Genomic DNA, 17,386 nt, shown 5'->3' on the forward strand with positions numbered 1-17,386 from the left:
AACGAACACCCACGCTCCAGCCAACCCTCACGATGTACCTGTAAGAGAGAACACAAAGAAAGGGAACGAGAGAGAGAGAGAGAGAGAGAGAGAGATTCGGCGAAGTTTTCGGGTGAAGATGAAACCCGCGAACCGACGCCTAAAACGGAAGGCCCACGACATGAAAGAGATCATCGACGTCTATACGCACACCTAAGGTACATTTCATGCCTTGATAGCATTCATATTCGCTAGAAAACCAGATTTGAGTTTTCGAGTTTTCGAGGATTTCATGAGCTAGTCGTTTTAGGCATCTACAAGTAACAAAACTTCGTGGAAGGGAAGAAGAGAGGCTTGTAGAGAGGTAGGGGAAGAAAAAGGACGAGAAACGTTGTAAAAAACGACGTATAAAGGAGAGAGATGAAAAATAACCACGTCTGCCCAACACCTGCAACCCGAGATCGCCTACAGCCCAAAGACGAAACCAACCCAAGCCAAGGCTCACTTATGCCCAAGGTCCACCTGTAGCAGTTTAGCACCCGCGCCCCAACCTAGCACCTGCACCTTGACCCGACTCAACTTGCACACGTGCGCCATATGTCAACCTGCAGCAAAAAGAACCCCTTCGGCTACACGGCTCGGCTCGACTCCACGTAGTCCTTCGGCTAAAAAACGTCTCAATTGGCTCAGTTTGACAATTTTGACCATAATTAAGGTAAGTAAAACGCTCTATTTCCCAACTCACAATTTTAAAGTTGTATTTAAATTAAATTAGTGAAGAGGAAAGTTGTATTTAAATTAGAGTGGTGAAATGCTGACATTCAACACCCTAATAAAAAACAATTCTGGTGACATTCAACACCCTAATAAAAAACAATTCGCAATATTTGGAGTAACTCGAAATTAGAGAAATGCCAACTAAAACCACATAAGTAAATAATCTAACTATAGAATAGACTAGACTATTGTTTGATGTATGACGACGTACATGTACGAGCGTACGAGCGTGAATCTCTAAATGGTTCGTTCACACTCCTTAAACCCATCATAGTCGAACCCATCATTAAAACATTCTTATGTAAAACATTCTTATGGCACAAATAAGATCATCAGCATCGTCATCATTATAAATACATCATATTCATTATCATATTTTATTATATTTATTGTAAAACATCATCAAATATTATCATGTACTTATACACGTCATCATGCATCATATATTATACGTCATACATCATAATTATAAAGCATAAAGGACACGTGCAGGGACCTGAAAGGTAGACTTTACATAGTTGAGTTCATAGTGCAATTTTTGTGTCAAAACATTTGTGAAATTTTGTTTGGAATTTTATGGCAGAAAGCACCACTACCTCTTATTTATTTATCCATAATTTAAAACTAACACACCTTCACAAATATTAATCTAAAATCAAACGAAAACCCTTGGAATTGAAGCCGCCGCCGCCACCGCCGCCATCTCCGTCTCCCTGAGTTCTGTCTTCAGCCCTCCCCCGCCGCCGTTCGCCATCGGATGAACACCATGCTCCGGCCCCGACATGCTCTCCCTCTTCCTCCTCTCCTCCTCAAACGACACCCCGTATCGTTTCTCAACCTCTACGAATCGAATCGAATCAAATCAAATCAATTTTCAAATGAATTTCTGAAACAACCTACACACACACTCGCTTACTTAGTGATAGACTCGGATCGAGCTGCCCATCCCGCGTTAGCGCCATCATTAGCTGCGGAATGCCCAGCGGTAGAATGTCGCCTCGATCCACCTGCCAGAAATGGAATACTTTCCCATACGTCTTGCACACTTTCTCCATGTCCACCCGCTCGATCGCCCCCGGCACGCCCGGCATGAACAGAGTCCCGCTCTTCACTTCGTACTCGTGCGAGTGCCAGAAACGCTTCTCCTCGTCGGGCAACGTTAGGAACAGATTCTCCGATATAATATACTCAATTCCTATCGTTAACAATATTTAATACTGAATCAAATCTGATATCCATTTACTGTTCTTTCCATTTATTATCTGTAATTTATAAATAATTATAAATAAAGAATTTCAGACATTCAGTCCGGTGATTTTAGCAAATATTCTCACCTATGAGCCTAGCGTCCTTCTCGTGGCTGTCGTAGATCAGACACTGTCGGACCTCCTCGTTCAGGTGGGCGCAGAAGTGGTGAGCCTCCAGCTGCCTCGTCATGTCGTGAGAGTAGAAATGAAACCTAATTCATCCAAATTAAAAAATTATTCAATTAATAATTATATATTCAAAGCATCAAATCGGATCTGATTGTGGAAGGTAGCTTTTACGCGCAGAGGTGCTGGTGGATCTGGTTGATCGGTCGGAAGCGTTGGACGGCGGCGGTGGCGGTCTCCAGCACGGCGGTGCTGGCGTGTGTCGCCTCCCCCGGAATTTCTGATTTCGTCCACATTAATTATTATATTTTCTCCGATAAAGATTTTTCTGATTCCTTATTTCATTTTATTCCTTCGCCATGGCCGCGGGGAATTGCATGCATTTCTCCACGTGGCAGCACTGCTGTGTTCACGTGGCACAAGTTCTGGGTCCACGTGGCTTTTAGGTACGGCCACGTCACCACCGTTCGGTTGGGTTGAGATTTTTTTTTTGTACAGATGACTGGGAAGGGAGTGAATCAATTAAATCTCAAATTTAATGATTTTTCTAATTAAAATCTTAAATAATTAAAACAAAAACACTTAATTAATGATTTTATATTTTAAGCTTATATTTATTTACTCCTAAATTTTTAATTAATGAAAAACACTTAAATTTAAAAATAAATGTTAGAATTATTTATATTTAAGAAGGAATAAACAACATTTTTCATGTACTCTCCAAGTTTTAATACTTTTAATTTTCAAAAGGTTTAAAAAATATTTTTAAAAACAAAAAAAGTTTTGAATTTTTTTTAAACTTAAAAAAACACATTAAAATATTTTTTTTAATTCAAAAATATATTTACTATATTTCAAAACTAATATTATAGAGTGGTAATTTATGAGAGAGAGACGGATAATAAAAAATTTTAAACTTTTTCTTTTTATAAATGTTAAAGCTTATCGATAGTATTTTTAAAATTTTAAGGATATTTTTTAAATATAGTATTAACTGTAACCGTAAGAATATTTTTTTTTAATTTAAAAAGATATTAATGAAAATTTTTAAAATTCAATTATATTTTTAAAATTAAAATGATATTTTTAAAATAAAGGTAGTAACCGCATTTTTAGATTTTTTTAAAAAATTAATGTTAGCATTAAAAAAATAATAAATTATATTAAAAATTACTTTACGATAGATAATTGGAAACTAGATTTATGGTGTATTATTTCTGTATTTTAAATTTTAAGATTTTTTTTAATATTTTCTTTTAGGTTATATTTATGCGAATTATAGTCGTAAAGTATGAATGTTCTAGACTCTTGAAATGTCTCAGATCAAAAGTTTTTTTTTTAAGGCTATATAAGATCTATATTTCGTAAGGAGACTTGGAAAATGGAGTAAAAAAAATATTCTAAAAGTTAAGTTTCTTTGCAATTTTACATGGTTTAGATGGCATGTTTAGAATCATTCAAACTTGACATAATCGATCTTACTTGTGGAGTGATTCGAATTTTAATTCAATGTTCTTGCCTTGAGATATTTGATAACAAGGTAATCTGAATTTTACTTTCTTTTGGGAGTGATTCCTTATCATTAGAGTGAGGTGTTCTTACCTTTTTCTTTAGCCAATGACTAAGTTTCTTTGAAGTTCTATTTAGTTTAGTTTACATGTTTAGAATGATTTAAGCTTGACATGATCGATCTTGTTTGTGGAGTGATTCGAACCTCAATTAAGTGTTCTTGCGTTTTGATATTTGATCAACAAGGTAATCCAAATCTTACTTTCCCTTGGAGTGATTCCTTACCATTAGGGCTAAATGTTCTTACCATTTCTTTCCGCCAATGACTAAGTTTCTTTACAATTCTATGTAGTTTAGGTTACATGTTTTAGAATCATTCAAGCTTGACATGATCGATCTTGTTTATGAAATAATTCAAATATCAAATAACTGTTCTTGCCTTGAGATATTCGATTAACAATGTAATTCAAATCTTACTTCCCTAGTAGTAATTTCTTATTATTTGGTATCAGAATTCTCCCTTGAGTTGATTATTTATCACCAATATTAACGGATAAACAGACAAAGATTTTAGCAAAGGCAATTTCGAAAGTCTTGTGCGTTGCTGTAGCGAATAGAGAACAAATCGAGCTATCGAGACTCATCTTTACAGAGATTCAGATTTATTTTCACTGCAAAGATTCGGATTTACCTTTTTGTAGTAACACCTATTCACATCGAGACTCATCTTTTCGGGACTAAATTAGCACCCATGGATGGAAACGTGACCCAATTCCAGCCACCAACGCTATTGAACTATAGTTTGTCCTTATAGAATGCATTTTGGATTTGAAAAGAATATTTTTTAGGGCAACAACGGTTGAAAATTGACATTGAAAGGGAAGTGGGAGACTGGGAGTTGGTATTTGGTTTGCTAATCAAATCCGCCATTGACTTCACGGTGGACCTTCAGTCGCCCTTTCCGCCGGGAAGTCGAACCATGTGGAGTCGCTCCGTCCCTTATCAGTCCACCATGATTCCTATTTTATGTGGTCAAACTTCTAGATCTGCACCTACATCCACTTCTTCCTCCGATTCTTTGCTGATCATCGTCATCCTTTGGCGACGTTGTTGTTGGAGGTTCCGCGATGCTCTCGCCGGAGAAGCCTGTTGAGGTTCGATCTTTGGAGTGTTTGGGGCGAGGGTTTGATCTGACGAATGATTTTAGGTTGAAATTTGTGAAGGGAAATGGTGGCGGTGGACGGAGGTTGGTGGTGGTCGACGATGTAAACAAAAGGGACTTAGTGTTTCCCGATGGAGCTGTCGTTCGGGGAGTTTCTCAGGACATTCGTTGCGATAAAGGAGATCGAATTCGCTTCAAATCCGATGTTCTTCAGTTCAATCAGGTTCTCCACTTTTTGGAATATATAATCAACCATTCTGGGACCCCTTGAATCACTTTTCTATGTGCTTGATTTTATGATTAGCTTGAATATTATCATATCACTCTGTGAGTAATTTTTTAATTATAGTTTCGTGGATCAAGTTTAAAATTCAAAAAGTTGGGTTAAATATGATTAACAGGTGAAATGTAGGCATATGTAGCATGAAGTTGCTCTTTATCTGTTTTATTTATCCTGTCTCTCTTAAAGAGCTGGAACTAAGCACAGTCGCGAGTTTTACTGATGTTCAACAATCCAATTTTTAGAAGAATCTTTGCAGTTTAATTATCTTTGAGATTCCACACTGGTTGGGGAGGAGAATGAAACACCCTTTATAAGGGTGTGGAAACCTCTCCCTAACAGACATGTTTTAAAAACCTTGAGGGGAAGCCGGAGAGGGAAAGCCCAAAAAAGACAATATTTGCTAGCCGTGACTTTGGGCGGTTACAGATGGTATTAGAGTCAAGACACCGGATGATGTGTCAGTGAGGAGGCTGAGCCCCAAAGGGGTGTGGACATGAGTCGGTGTGCCAGCAAGGACGCTAGACCCAAAAAGTGGTGGATTGGGGGGTTCCACATCGATTGGAGAAGGGAACGAGTGCCAGCAAGGGGACCTCGAAAGGGGTGGATTGTGAGATTCTACATCGGTTGGGGAGGAGAACGAAACACCCTTTATAAGGTTGTGGAAACCTCTCCCTAGCAAACATGTTTTAAAAATCTTGAGGGGAAGCCAGAAAGGGAAAGCCCAACAAAGACAATATTTGCTAGCAGTGGCTTTGAGCTAGACACTAGACGATGTGTCAGTGAGGAGGCTGAGCCCCAAATGGGGGGATACGAGTCGGTGTGCCAGCAAGGACGCTAGGCCTCGAAAGGGGTGGATTGGGGGGTCCCACGTCAATGGGAGAAGGCAACGAGTGCAAGTTCACAAGCCTTTTGCAACCATTTTATAGTTGTAATTTCTTCTTTGAAGGCTTAGAATTTGGGCCTTATTTCTTCTTTTTTGAGGAAGCTTAGTTGAAAGTTTTGAATTATCAATGAAAAGATGTTTGGTTTCATGTTATTGTGTGCAGATGTCTGAGACATTGAATCAGAAATCTTCCATACAGGGAAAAGTTCCTTCGGGCTATTTTAATTCTATGTTTGATTTGAGTGGAGACTGGTTTCATGATGCTGCTGATACCAATTATCTTGCTTTTGATGGTTATTTTATTGCGCTATACTATTTGCATTTAACTGCCTCGCCCCCTGTATTACAAGATGAGGTGAAGAAAGCTGTTCCATCTAATTGGGATCCAGCATCTTTGTCCAGGTACACCAAAATAAGTAGTTGACTCTACTTCCTTTTGTTTCCTTATATTTTTTCGCATACGTAGTTAGTCCATTGCTATGCTAAGTTTTGTAGTGCTTTTCTTCCTAATATCAAATTGGTTGATAGCAATACCAAGTTCTAATATTTGTGGGTGGATAGGACGGATTTTGTAACAGCTCAGACCCCAGGCCCATCACTAGCAGATATTGTCCTCTTTGAGTTTTTCCTTTAAGGCTTCCCCTCAAAGTTTTAAAACGTGTCCACAGGCCCATCATTAGCAGATATTGTCCTCTTTGAGTTTTTCCTTTAAGACTTCCCCTCAAAGTTTTAAAACGCATCCACTAGGGAGAGGTTTCTACACTTTTATAAGGAATGCTTCGTTCCCCTCTCCAACTGATGTGGGATCTCACAATCCACCCCCTTGGGGGCCCAACGTTCTCGCTAGCACACCGCCCAGTGTCTGGCTCAACTCAGACTCACTGCTAGCAGATAGTGTCATTTTTGGGTTTTTCCCTTCGAGCTTCCCTTCAAGGTTTTAAAACGCGTCTACCAGGGAGAGGTTTCGACACCTTATAAAGAATGTTTGTTCCCCTCTCCAACGAATGTGTGATCTCACAATCCACCCACTTGGGGGCCCGGCGTTCTCACTGACACACTGCGTTGTAACAGCTCAAACTCACCGCTAGCAGATAGTGTCCTTTTTGGGTTTTCCCTTTCGGGCTTCCCCTCAAGGTTTTAAAATGCGTCCACTAGGGAGAGGTTTCCACACCTTTATAAAAAATGTTTGATCCCTTCTCGAACCGAAGTGGGATCTCACAATCCACCCCTTTGGGGGCCAGCGTTATTGCTGACACACTACCAGGTGTGACTCTGATACCATTTATAATAGCTCAAACTCACCATTAGCAGATAGTGTCCTCTTTGGGCTTTCCCTTTCGGGCTTCCCTTCAAAGTTTTAAAATGCGTACAGGGAGAGGTTTTCACGCCCTTACCAGGAATGCTTTGTTTCCCTCTCCAACCGAGGTGGGATCTGACAGATTGTATTGAAAATTGAAATAAAAGAATGTATAATGAGAGGAAGGGAGCACTAGTTGTCCAATCCTAGACCTGAGAAGCTAGAAAGATCATAGAAACCGTTTAATTGGCAGAAATTAAAGAAAAAGGATATTGCAAAAGGCTTTATTCAAGGATTAGTTGAGTTTTTTGGTTATTGCTACACTCCTATAATATCATACTCAGTAGTTTGGTTCTTGAGTTTCTTTTTTCTTTTTTTAACACTAATGAATTTTAGTAGGCAGGTTCATACAGACATATGGAACACATATAATAGTAGGAACGGTCATTGGAGGTCAAGATTTAATTTCAGTACGGCAGAAACCTTCCTCGTCAATACCTCCTGCTGAGCTTCGGAGACATTTGGAGGATCTTGGAGACATTCTGTTCTCCGACAGAAGAAGTCCTACTCAGCCCAGGAAAAGAGATGGAAAGGTATGTCAAACACTAAAATTTGTTCAATTCCTTTCCTAAATAATGNTTTTTTTTTTTTTTTTTTTTTTTTTTGGTTGAGGATTGTTGGGAGGGAGTCCCACATTGGCTAATTTAAGGAATGCTCCTGAGTTAATAAGTAAAGAAATACATCTCCATTGGTATGAGGCATTTTGGAGAAACCACAAATAAAGCCATGAGAGTTTATGCTTAAAGTGGACAATATCATACCATTGTGGAGGTCGTGATTTCTAACATGGTATCAGAGTCATGCGCTTAACTTAGCCCTGTCAATAGAATCCTCAAATGTCGAACAAAGAAGTTGTGAGTCTCGAAGGTGTAGTCAAAAGTGACTCAAGTGTCGAACAAAGAGTGTACTTTGTTTGAGGACTCTAGAGAAGGAGTCGAGCCTTGATTAAAGGGAGGTTGTTTGAGTGCTCCATAGGCCTCAAGGGAGGCTCTATGTTGTACTTTGTTCGAGGGGAGGATTTTTGAGGATTGTTGGGAAGGAGTCCGACGTTGGCTAATTTTAAGGAATGTTCATGGGTTTAGAAGTATAGAAATCTCCATTGGTATGAGGCATTTTTGGAGAAACCAAAAGTAAAACAAGAAAGCTTATGCTCAAAGTGGACAATATCATACCATTGTAGACGTTGTGATTTCTAACATTTTTCTGTAATGAATATCTTATAGGTTCCAGAAATATTCACACGAATATTGCAGTCAAGTTCTATACAGTTGGCCAGTATTTCAGAAACATCAAGCAAGGATGTAAGTCAAGAATTTAAAATCTGAACTTAATTCTGAGAAATGTTCAGCATGTAATCTCTCATGTTTACTCTGAACGTATCAGGGAATCACCTTAATTTGCTCTAAAAGAGGAGGGGATCCCTTCTTGCATACTCATACCAGTTGGCTTCCAACTGTTAGCTCAAAACCGGAAGTTATCTTATTCAGATTTGTACCTATTACTTCTCTTCTTACTGGGGTTGCTGGCAGTGGTTATCTTAGCCATGCGATAAACTTGTACTTGCGCTGTAAGCAAACTCCATGCTCGTTCTAGTATTAACTCTTGTTTCACTTTACCCTTCTACCTGTTTCATTTCCGGTTGAACTTCTTTCTGTAGAGTAGTATTTCTGTAGAGTAGTATTTCTTGAGTATCACTCTCCATGACTCTCCAAGTTGGTATGATATTATTCACTTTGAGCATAAGCTCTCATGGCTTTGCTTTGGGCTTCCCCAAAAGGCCTCATACCAATGAAAATGTATTCCTCATTTCCTAAATTAGTCAATGTGGGACTCCCTCCCAACAATCCTCCCCTTAATCGAGGCTCAATTCCTTCTCTCGAGTCCTCGAACAAAGTACACCCTTTGTTCGAGACTTGAGCCACTTTCGACTACACCTTCGAGGCTCACGACTTCTTTTTTCGACATTTGAGGATTCTATTGACATGATTAAGTTAAGGGCATGACTCTAATACCATGTTAGGAATCACGGATCTCTACAATGGTATGATGTCCATTTTGTGTATAAGCTCTCGTGACTTTGTTTTTGGGCTTCCCCAAAAGGCCTCGTACCAATATAGATGTATTCTCTACTTATAAACCCATGATCATTCCCTAAATTAGCCAATCCACGATCATTCCCTAGATTAGCCAATGTGGGACTCCTTCCCAACAATCCTCAACATACCGACCTTAATTTAATGGTTGTGAAACTGTTGGTAGAATTCACCAGAAACTTATGATGTAAATTGAGCATTTTTATTCTTTTAAATTGGATGTATCGAATAATCCTAGAAGTTACCGTCCTAGTTGCATTTATCGCTTCTCTAAGCTTAGTAGCCTCTGATTATCTCGGTTCATTAGTTGATCCGTCTGGTCTTCTTCTCTCAAAATAGTATTACTGTTCCCTATCCTGAATTTTAATTCTTAAATGAGATTAAAGCCATTCTTTGTTGCTTTAGTAATATTTATCAAAATAGATCTGACTGAATTTATTCCGCTAGTACAGATAAACCTTCTTTAGGGGACTTGCAATACTTCTTGGAGTTCCAAATTCCAACACAATGGGAACCAAACTTTTGTGAGTTGCCTCTTTGGGCATCAGAGGAAAAGGGCCACTTGCCCCTCTCTACAGTTCACTTTTATGAGTCCTAGGATGCACATCACCTCCACCATCACCTCCACCCAGGTATTCAATTTTTTTCTGTTTGTACCTTACAAAAGCTGCACTTTCACCCTTGGAGAAAATTAAGGAGAAACTTTTGAATTGTTCTTAGCATATGTTTTGGTTGCTAAGATGGAAACCATAGAATGTTCCAGCATATTTCCACAAACGATTTCATAATCTTATGGCATGTTCGAGAATTGTTCTTAGAACAAATATCAAGTTAAAATGTGTTTAGATGTAACTCGTTACGAAGATAACACCTCGTTTACGAGCCTGTTTTTTGTGTCCCTGGATTATGCAGCATATGCCATTTGATTCACATTCACTATTGGCCTTGATTTGGTATTTAAATTTGCCTTTCAGGTCACAAGTAGTAGGAAACCGTTGGTTGGCCTTCGCCTGTATTTAGAAGGGAAGAAATCCAATTGGTTGGCTCTACATGTGTACAGCATCTAACCAGCCTTCCAAAAGTCATGGCCAGATTGATGGACACATCTGATGTATCAGGTCGAAGCCAATGGACAGGCTCCGATGACAGCGACTTGAGTGGCCAATTCCTTGAACCTATCAAATGGAAAAGCTATTCAAATGTGTGCAGTTCAGTCGTTAGGCATGATTCCAACTGGTTGCAGCATGATGGTAATGGTGTTTACATTGTAACAGGAGCTCAGCTAATCAGCAAGGGCAACTGGCCTAAGACAATACTTCACCTTCGCCTTTAGTTCACTCACTTGCCCAATTTCACCATCCGAAGAACCGAGTGGGCTGCTGCCCCTGAAGCTTCTCATAAGTCGACATTCCTCATGAATTTAAGCACGACGTTTTCATTCACACAGCAAGCTGCTGCTGATCAAAAGCAGGTCCCACGTGCTCTGAACTCTGGTGTTTATGGAGAGGCACCACCCGTTCCGGTTCGTTCCAAAAAGCTTCTAAAATATGTTCGTTCCAAAAAGCTTCTAAAATATGTCGATACAGCTGAGGTGGTAAGGGGGCCGCATGATACTCCGGGCCATTGGCTGGTAACAGCTGCTAAGTTGGTAACTGAGGGTGGTAAGATTGGTTTGATTGTAAAGTTTGCATTGTTAGATTACAGCTGATATAGCAGTAGATGTTGAATGTATAGCGGATATAGGCTTCTATATTATTGTTATTGAGTTGCAAAATGAATATTCATAGTTTAAATTGTCTAGACTCCACATGATAGCTGTAGCAGCCATATGATCAAAAGGATAAGTGAGTGGTCAAGGTATTCTTCCGTTTAAGGTGTCTAGAAGGAAGAGGGCGAGGCTGCTTAAAAAACTTGTTAGGAATCACGGATCTTTTCCACAATGGTATGATATTGTCCACTTTAAACATAAGCTCTCATGGGTTTGCTTTGGACTTCTCCAAAAGGCCTCATATGGATGGAGATATATTATTTATAAATCCATGATCATTCTCTAAATCAACCCTCCTTTAAATAAAGCACCTTTAAATAAAGCACCCTCCCTTAAATAAAGGGAAACCTATCCCTTTGTGAATCTTTTGTCTGAAATTGAATTTCTCAACCAAGGAATCCCATTCCAAATAAAGAGAATGTTCATATAATTCGAGAATCCAATTAACCTAGACTACTAAATCTAAAATATAAAGGTTAGTTCAGTTGAATTTTCTGGAAACTGAAAATTCAACTCGATTTACGAATTGACATTTTTTTAGTTAGGTCAACACGACAAACCCAACTGACCCAAAAATAGAGTTACAATCCAACTCAACTCTACCCTAAACTTCTAAAATTATTAGAACCAATGTTAGTGATTAACTTAACAACCAAACTCAACCCAACCCTAACTCAATCAGAAAATAGAGGGTTGATTTGGATTGTAAACTCTATTCGGGTAACTAATCCAACCGAAAAAAAAAAAAAAATCAACTCAACTCCTATTCCCTCTCATTAAGATTATAGACAATTAAGATTTAAGTTTCAGCCATCAATTTCTAATCGACATTAGGACGGGCAAAAGATAAGGGTAGGTTTAAAACATAGTACTAAATTGTTACCTATGTTTTGATTTTTTTTCTTTATTGTAATATTATTTTTTTACAGGAGAGATTAAATTGTTACAAATTTTAGATGGGTTTTTAAGTGACCCATCTAGTGGCAGAATCATATTATTTGTCAAAAGTTCTACTTAAAAACATGAGCTGAGATTCAAAAACTCAATCGAAAGTGGAAGATATCATGGACTGTTTAAATCCTACGTTAAAAAGGCATCTTCTTTGCTAGACAATAAGAAAACAGCAAGAAAAGCCAGAAAGTTGTTGTTTCAGCCCAAAAACAAATTAAACTAAAACTCACACATACCTCCAATGGCTTCCCATTTGTAGAACTTCTTGGAGACATGTTTTTATGTAAACAGCAGATTCTGACATGCTCTTTGCCCCACTGAATAATGTAGAAGTATTTGTGAGTATGCTCAATGAATTTACATACAGTTCTTGAGGGAATCTCCAGCTCCTTGGAAGAAGAAACAAGAAAGGGTGAAATCAGCAATGAATATGCCCACAAGAGAGATGACAACGGCTGAAGTTGTGGACTCCCCAACCCCCTTAGCACCCCCGGAAGTAGTGATACCCCAAGCACAGCTTACAATCGATATGATAGCACCGAAAACCTGCGATTTGATCATCGCGCTGATTATATCCCACGATTTTAGAGCTCTTAGAGCTGAGTCAATGATAATGTTGATGCTAATACCATAAACACTGTCAGCCAAAAGAGCACTTGATGCCATCCCAACTGTGAAACACATTAAAGTTAGAATTGGAAGAGCAATGCAGGAGGCTATAACTCTTGGAGTGACGAGATAATCGACAGGGTTTGAACCCAAGATTCTTAACGTGTCGGTTTGCTCTGAGACTTGCATTGTTCCTAATTCTGCAGCGTATGAACTTCCAATTCTCCCTGCAACCACAATCGACGTAATCACGGGACTTAGCTCCCTTGAGAATGCCAAAGCTAATACACCACCAACAGACCTGTTTAATCCTAATCTAGTAAATTCTCTGACAAATTGGATAGAAAAAGCCATGCCAACAAATGCAGATGTTAGAAGACAAACCCCTACAGATCTTGGCCCTACTCTCTCTAGCTGTTGGAGAGTATTTTTCCAATGGATTTTACCCTTTAAAGTCCTCATAATGACCTGCCCAGTTAGAAAAAGAACTGATAGCCCCCTCCATAGATATCTTGGAGGCGACCATTTGTTCCCCAACTCCTCTGCTATAGAATTAAGCATTGGTTTCGAATTAACGTCCTCTGGCATTGAGGCAGAAGGGCGCCCATCTTCTTCATGTGGGATTGCATACAATCTGTTTTTGCACAGTGGCCTAGCAAATTTATGAGTCTGAGGTTCCAAAAATACAAGTTTAACAAAGCTTCTTGAATGCAAATTCTGTATGTTCTTCCATTCATCTCGTCTTTTAGAGCTGCTTCTGCATTTCAGATTCAAATTTCGATTTAGAAGTGAAAATAACAATGAGAAGTTTCGCGCACGAGGGAGAGAAGAGAGAGACCTGATAGGGAAGTAAACCAGTGGATGGGGTTGACAAGCTATTTGCATGGTGTGCTCCTTCGGTGGAACAGATGGTCAAGTTTCTTGGATTCACGTTGAAAACCAGGGCACTAGAAAGAGTGGAGATTCCAAATAAATGTCATAAACATTTCTTGAACTCAAACTTGTAGAAGACAGAACAATTACATGAAAGACTCCTGAAAGATGATATGACAAATCATTCAAGTTAGATGTGGTGTTTAGTAAATAAATCCAAGTTTAAACAGGGAATAGCAGCACAAGATGTTGTATTTATCACATTGAAAGATTTCACTCCGAAAATAGAATGACATCACATGATGAAGGCATCGTAACAACACAAATCATCTAGAATTTGAAGCAAGGAACAAAAAAATATAAATGCATTTGGAAGACAATGATAAGCAGTAACAATTGCTGGATTTGCAAAGCTAAAGCTTCTTCTAGGATCTTTGTAAACTTTCACAAACTTAACGAATTGATTCCAACCAAGAGCTGGTTCGAAGGATGAATAACTCTTAGATTTAACTTTGAATCTATGAAAATCGAAGAAAGTAAGACATGACATAAATAGTTTTAAATGGTAGTTCCTCCCAAAGACAAAAAGTCTTCAAATCAATTTCGAAAATCATTTCGAAAGTCATGTGGTATTTATTGTCACTCCATTGTTTTCTTGATTTGATATACATCAAGATTTTTGGGCTAAAAAATCTTTGGGAAAAAGAAATCCTGATCACCAAATGATTTTCCAGCATTCCACAAGCAGAAAATAGCATCAAGTTCTTTCCAGGAGGCATATCATAAGATTCAATGCATAATAAATAAATAAATTGAACTCTTCCTTAGAAAATGGAGTGCAAATTTTAAAAGAGCGAACCTCAGATTCCCCATTTTGGAAAATCATTTGAAACAGTGGAAGCCTAATTCGACTAATAATTTGTGGGAAAGAAGCTTACAGCAACAGAAGAATAAGCGAGATTCTCATCCTTCCACACCAATCCCCACAGAAATTAAAATATCACCAAGGACACAAAAAGTCACACCGAACCCCCACAACCTCAAAAGCATAATAAAAGAGGTTTTTCTAGATCAATATAGCAGAAATACAACCCTCCTCTTTTATAAAGTGAAACAAAACTTCAACACAACCGCAGTAATTCAACAGAAAATGCCTGGCGATTGGAATCATAAGATTACAAACAAAAGAACATAAATCAAAATGCAGTTCTCCCTTGGGGATGGAGAGGGCGAGAGGATGAGGGGAAATTAAAAATCAGATTTGAAGCAAAATTAACCTGAGCAGCTCAGATTTATCTTGATTTCAACCGCTAATCCTCTTTGAACTGTTCCGAATGAACCAAAGAATACAGGCGCAGCTTTCTTCTTCGTGCATCAGTTCTTCACTGTGGAAGAGGACCAACGAAATCGAAGAGACGAATTGAAGGAATCCAAAAATGGAGCTCGAGAAACGAAGTCTGAAGTCTCGGTTTAATTAAAAATAATAATAGTAAATAAATAATAACTCAGACTAAATTAATAATAATAATATATATATATTTCTAAATTCTTCAATGTTGAATAATATCTTTATTCATAAATAAAATAAAATTCAAAACATAGTTTTAGTAGTAATTTATTTTAGAATTTGAACAAAGTAAAGAACATCCTTATCATTATTATATGAATAAGATTAAAAAAATATTCAAAAACTAATATTAATTATATTAAATTTATCCATATAAAAATATGCTTCCTTGTTCCCAAATTTCATACGATTAAAGATTAATAATTTAGGTTAAAAATATGTTTATTTAGAATAGTCGCCAGCCAACGATGGAATCGTGTGGGGTTTGAGAGTGATAAAATCCTTACATAATTTGAATATATATTCGAATTATCATACCATAATTAAAAAAAAAAAAAAGGAAATTGGAATGATCTAAAATAAATAAATAAATGTGTTTATGTGTTGTATTGATATTTAATAGTAATAATAATAATAATTATTATGATAATTATGAAATAAATTAATTAATTAAAAAAAAAACAAACAAACAAACAGCTGCTGTAATGGAGGGAGGATAGTGACACACGTGGGTTGAAGATGTCCGAACGTTGAGGAGAGAAGGGTTTGTGAGTTGGTGGAATGAAAACTTTAAAGGTCGGGTAAGAATGTAAATCGTAAGGTTCTTTGGCTTTTGTTGTGTTAGTGTGCAAACTTGAGGATGGAGGGACGAGTGTGATGATTTTCAGCCAGAAATGCTCTGGATTTAAGCTGATTTAAATGTTTATCCTAAAGGTAACAAAAAATCCATTTGTCCGAACTTTTAAATCTCGATATCTTGGTCTATATTGCACAATAAGTTATGAAATAGGGCTTGTTGGAGATCTATAAAGTTGTAGAAGAAATCGATATGAAATTCGGATTGTAGAAGTAAGATATGGCTTAGGGATACAATGGGTATTAATGAAAAAGTTGGGAAAAATTGCAAAAAACGCGAGGTTGAAGACGAGCGCGTGAGAGACACGCGAGGCGCGTGGGAGTCCGAGAGTGAGAGCGCGACTGTTCGCAGATCAGACGCGTGAGAAAAGCACACTGAGCGTGTGCAGGCGCGTGCGTCATCGTTTTGGCTCTTGGTTTGTCCCGTTCGACTCCTTTTGACCTGTCCTATCAAAATTGGTCTATACTTATCTTGAAAATTGTGAAATATAGGTCTAATTGGAAGAAATTGGGTTGAAATACCCTATTAAACGTACATCCAAGGAAAAAAGGGATTCGAAACCAAGTAAGTAGCATATCGTGCGTTAAACTAGTTCTTAACTTGTTTTACAACATGCAAGTATGTTGTTTACATGATTAAGAGCTTAGTATGTTAATATGTGCTTTGATAATATTGACTGATTATTTGTGTGTTGTGAATCCTTGCCTAGGATGTAAGCATGTTATAAATGATTACTAGAATGTTCTATGTGTCGAACATTATAAACGTATGAAACCATGCATCAGATGTGAGTATGCTAAGCATGTTAATGGAAAGGTTATGACTCTAGGATATGCTTATAGATTGTGGAGCCATGACCTAATTATATGAGTATTGTAGTCTACTAATTCCCGCGGAGTTCTTGACCAACGCGCTGTGTGCTAAGTCAGAGAGAATGAGTATTCCTAACCGTTGGTATATGAGATTTACAGGCCGCCAGAGAAATTAGTAGACGGACCGTATTTGGCCGAGAGCGAGTCTTACATACAAGTCCGAAAATTCTAGATAAGCATATAGAGAGAGTCAGTAACCTAAGCTGGAGGTAGCTGAGATACCTCATTAACGAACAGGCGGCCCTAGAAAGAGAAACTAGGAGTCAATTGCCAATAAAAATGAGTTATAACTTATGAAACATAAGTTAGCAACTTACTGTATAATTAATTATTTATCAAAATTATTTTAACTTTTCTTTACAGATTTAGATGATGCAGGCCAACCGAGGTCGAGACCAGCGGGCTAGAGACTATTGGGAATCCATGTCTAAATCTGTTTATGTAATTATGTTTTCGTTGTTTAAAATTTATGTTGGTTAGTAATGTTTTAAATAGAACTAGTTTTGAATGTTTTATTTGATGTTTATGAATATTTTTTTGTGGAAATCTTTTGCAAAATTATGATTGGTTGTTGGAGTTTGTTATCGGAGTCGATGGTAACTCCTGTAAGTCGCGCTGTCGATGAGCAGATGTTAGAGTTGGTATCAGAGCCTAGGTTATAGGTTCTGTAGACAGTCTAGAATAGACAGTATG

At 37.9% G+C, this 17,386-nt stretch overlaps 2 protein-coding genes and 1 pseudogene across 5 annotated transcripts; 1 reads left to right on the top strand and 2 right to left on the bottom strand.

Moving 5' to 3' along the window:
- Positions 1–1,249: 1,249 nt before the first annotated feature.
- LOC111807708 (oil body-associated protein 1A-like) lies at positions 1,250–2,444 on the bottom strand. Its single transcript, XM_023693552.1, has 4 exons — positions 2,304–2,444; positions 2,091–2,215; positions 1,673–1,951; positions 1,250–1,596 (listed from the first exon to the last, which is right to left on the bottom strand). Exons 1-4 carry the CDS (start codon positions 2,423–2,425, stop codon positions 1,412–1,414), a joined length of 711 nt encoding a protein of 236 aa, XP_023549320.1. The 5' UTR covers positions 2,426–2,444; the 3' UTR covers positions 1,250–1,411.
- A 1,994-nt stretch (positions 2,445–4,438) lies between these two features.
- On the top strand, positions 4,439–11,370 carry LOC111807704 (annotated as a pseudogene).
- LOC111807707 (protein TRIGALACTOSYLDIACYLGLYCEROL 1, chloroplastic-like) lies at positions 10,968–15,091 on the bottom strand. 4 transcript variants are annotated; one of them, XR_002816979.1, is made up of 4 exons: positions 14,895–15,091; positions 13,583–13,778; positions 12,372–13,501; positions 10,968–11,053 (listed from the first exon to the last, which is right to left on the bottom strand). XR_002816979.1 is itself a non-coding variant. In XM_023693551.1 (4 exons), exons 2-4 carry the CDS (start codon positions 13,627–13,629, stop codon positions 12,617–12,619), a joined length of 849 nt encoding a protein of 282 aa, XP_023549319.1. In that variant the 5' UTR covers positions 13,630–13,778; positions 14,895–15,091; the 3' UTR covers positions 12,553–12,616. The 4 variants fall into 4 exon arrangements, 3 of the variants coding, with proteins under 3 accessions (XP_023549318.1, XP_023549316.1, XP_023549319.1); XM_023693551.1 differs by lacking the exon at positions 10,968–11,053 and having other exon boundaries at positions 12,553–12,681; positions 12,765–13,501; XM_023693550.1 differs by lacking the exon at positions 10,968–11,053 and having other exon boundaries at positions 12,125–13,501; positions 13,583–13,691.
- Between the last annotated feature and the right edge of the window lie 2,295 nt (positions 15,092–17,386).

The sequence above is a fragment of the Cucurbita pepo genome, chromosome LG12 (assembly GCF_002806865.2).
Source record: "Cucurbita pepo subsp. pepo cultivar mu-cu-16 chromosome LG12, ASM280686v2, whole genome shotgun sequence".
Lineage (NCBI taxonomy): Eukaryota > Viridiplantae > Streptophyta > Magnoliopsida > Cucurbitales > Cucurbitaceae > Cucurbita > Cucurbita pepo.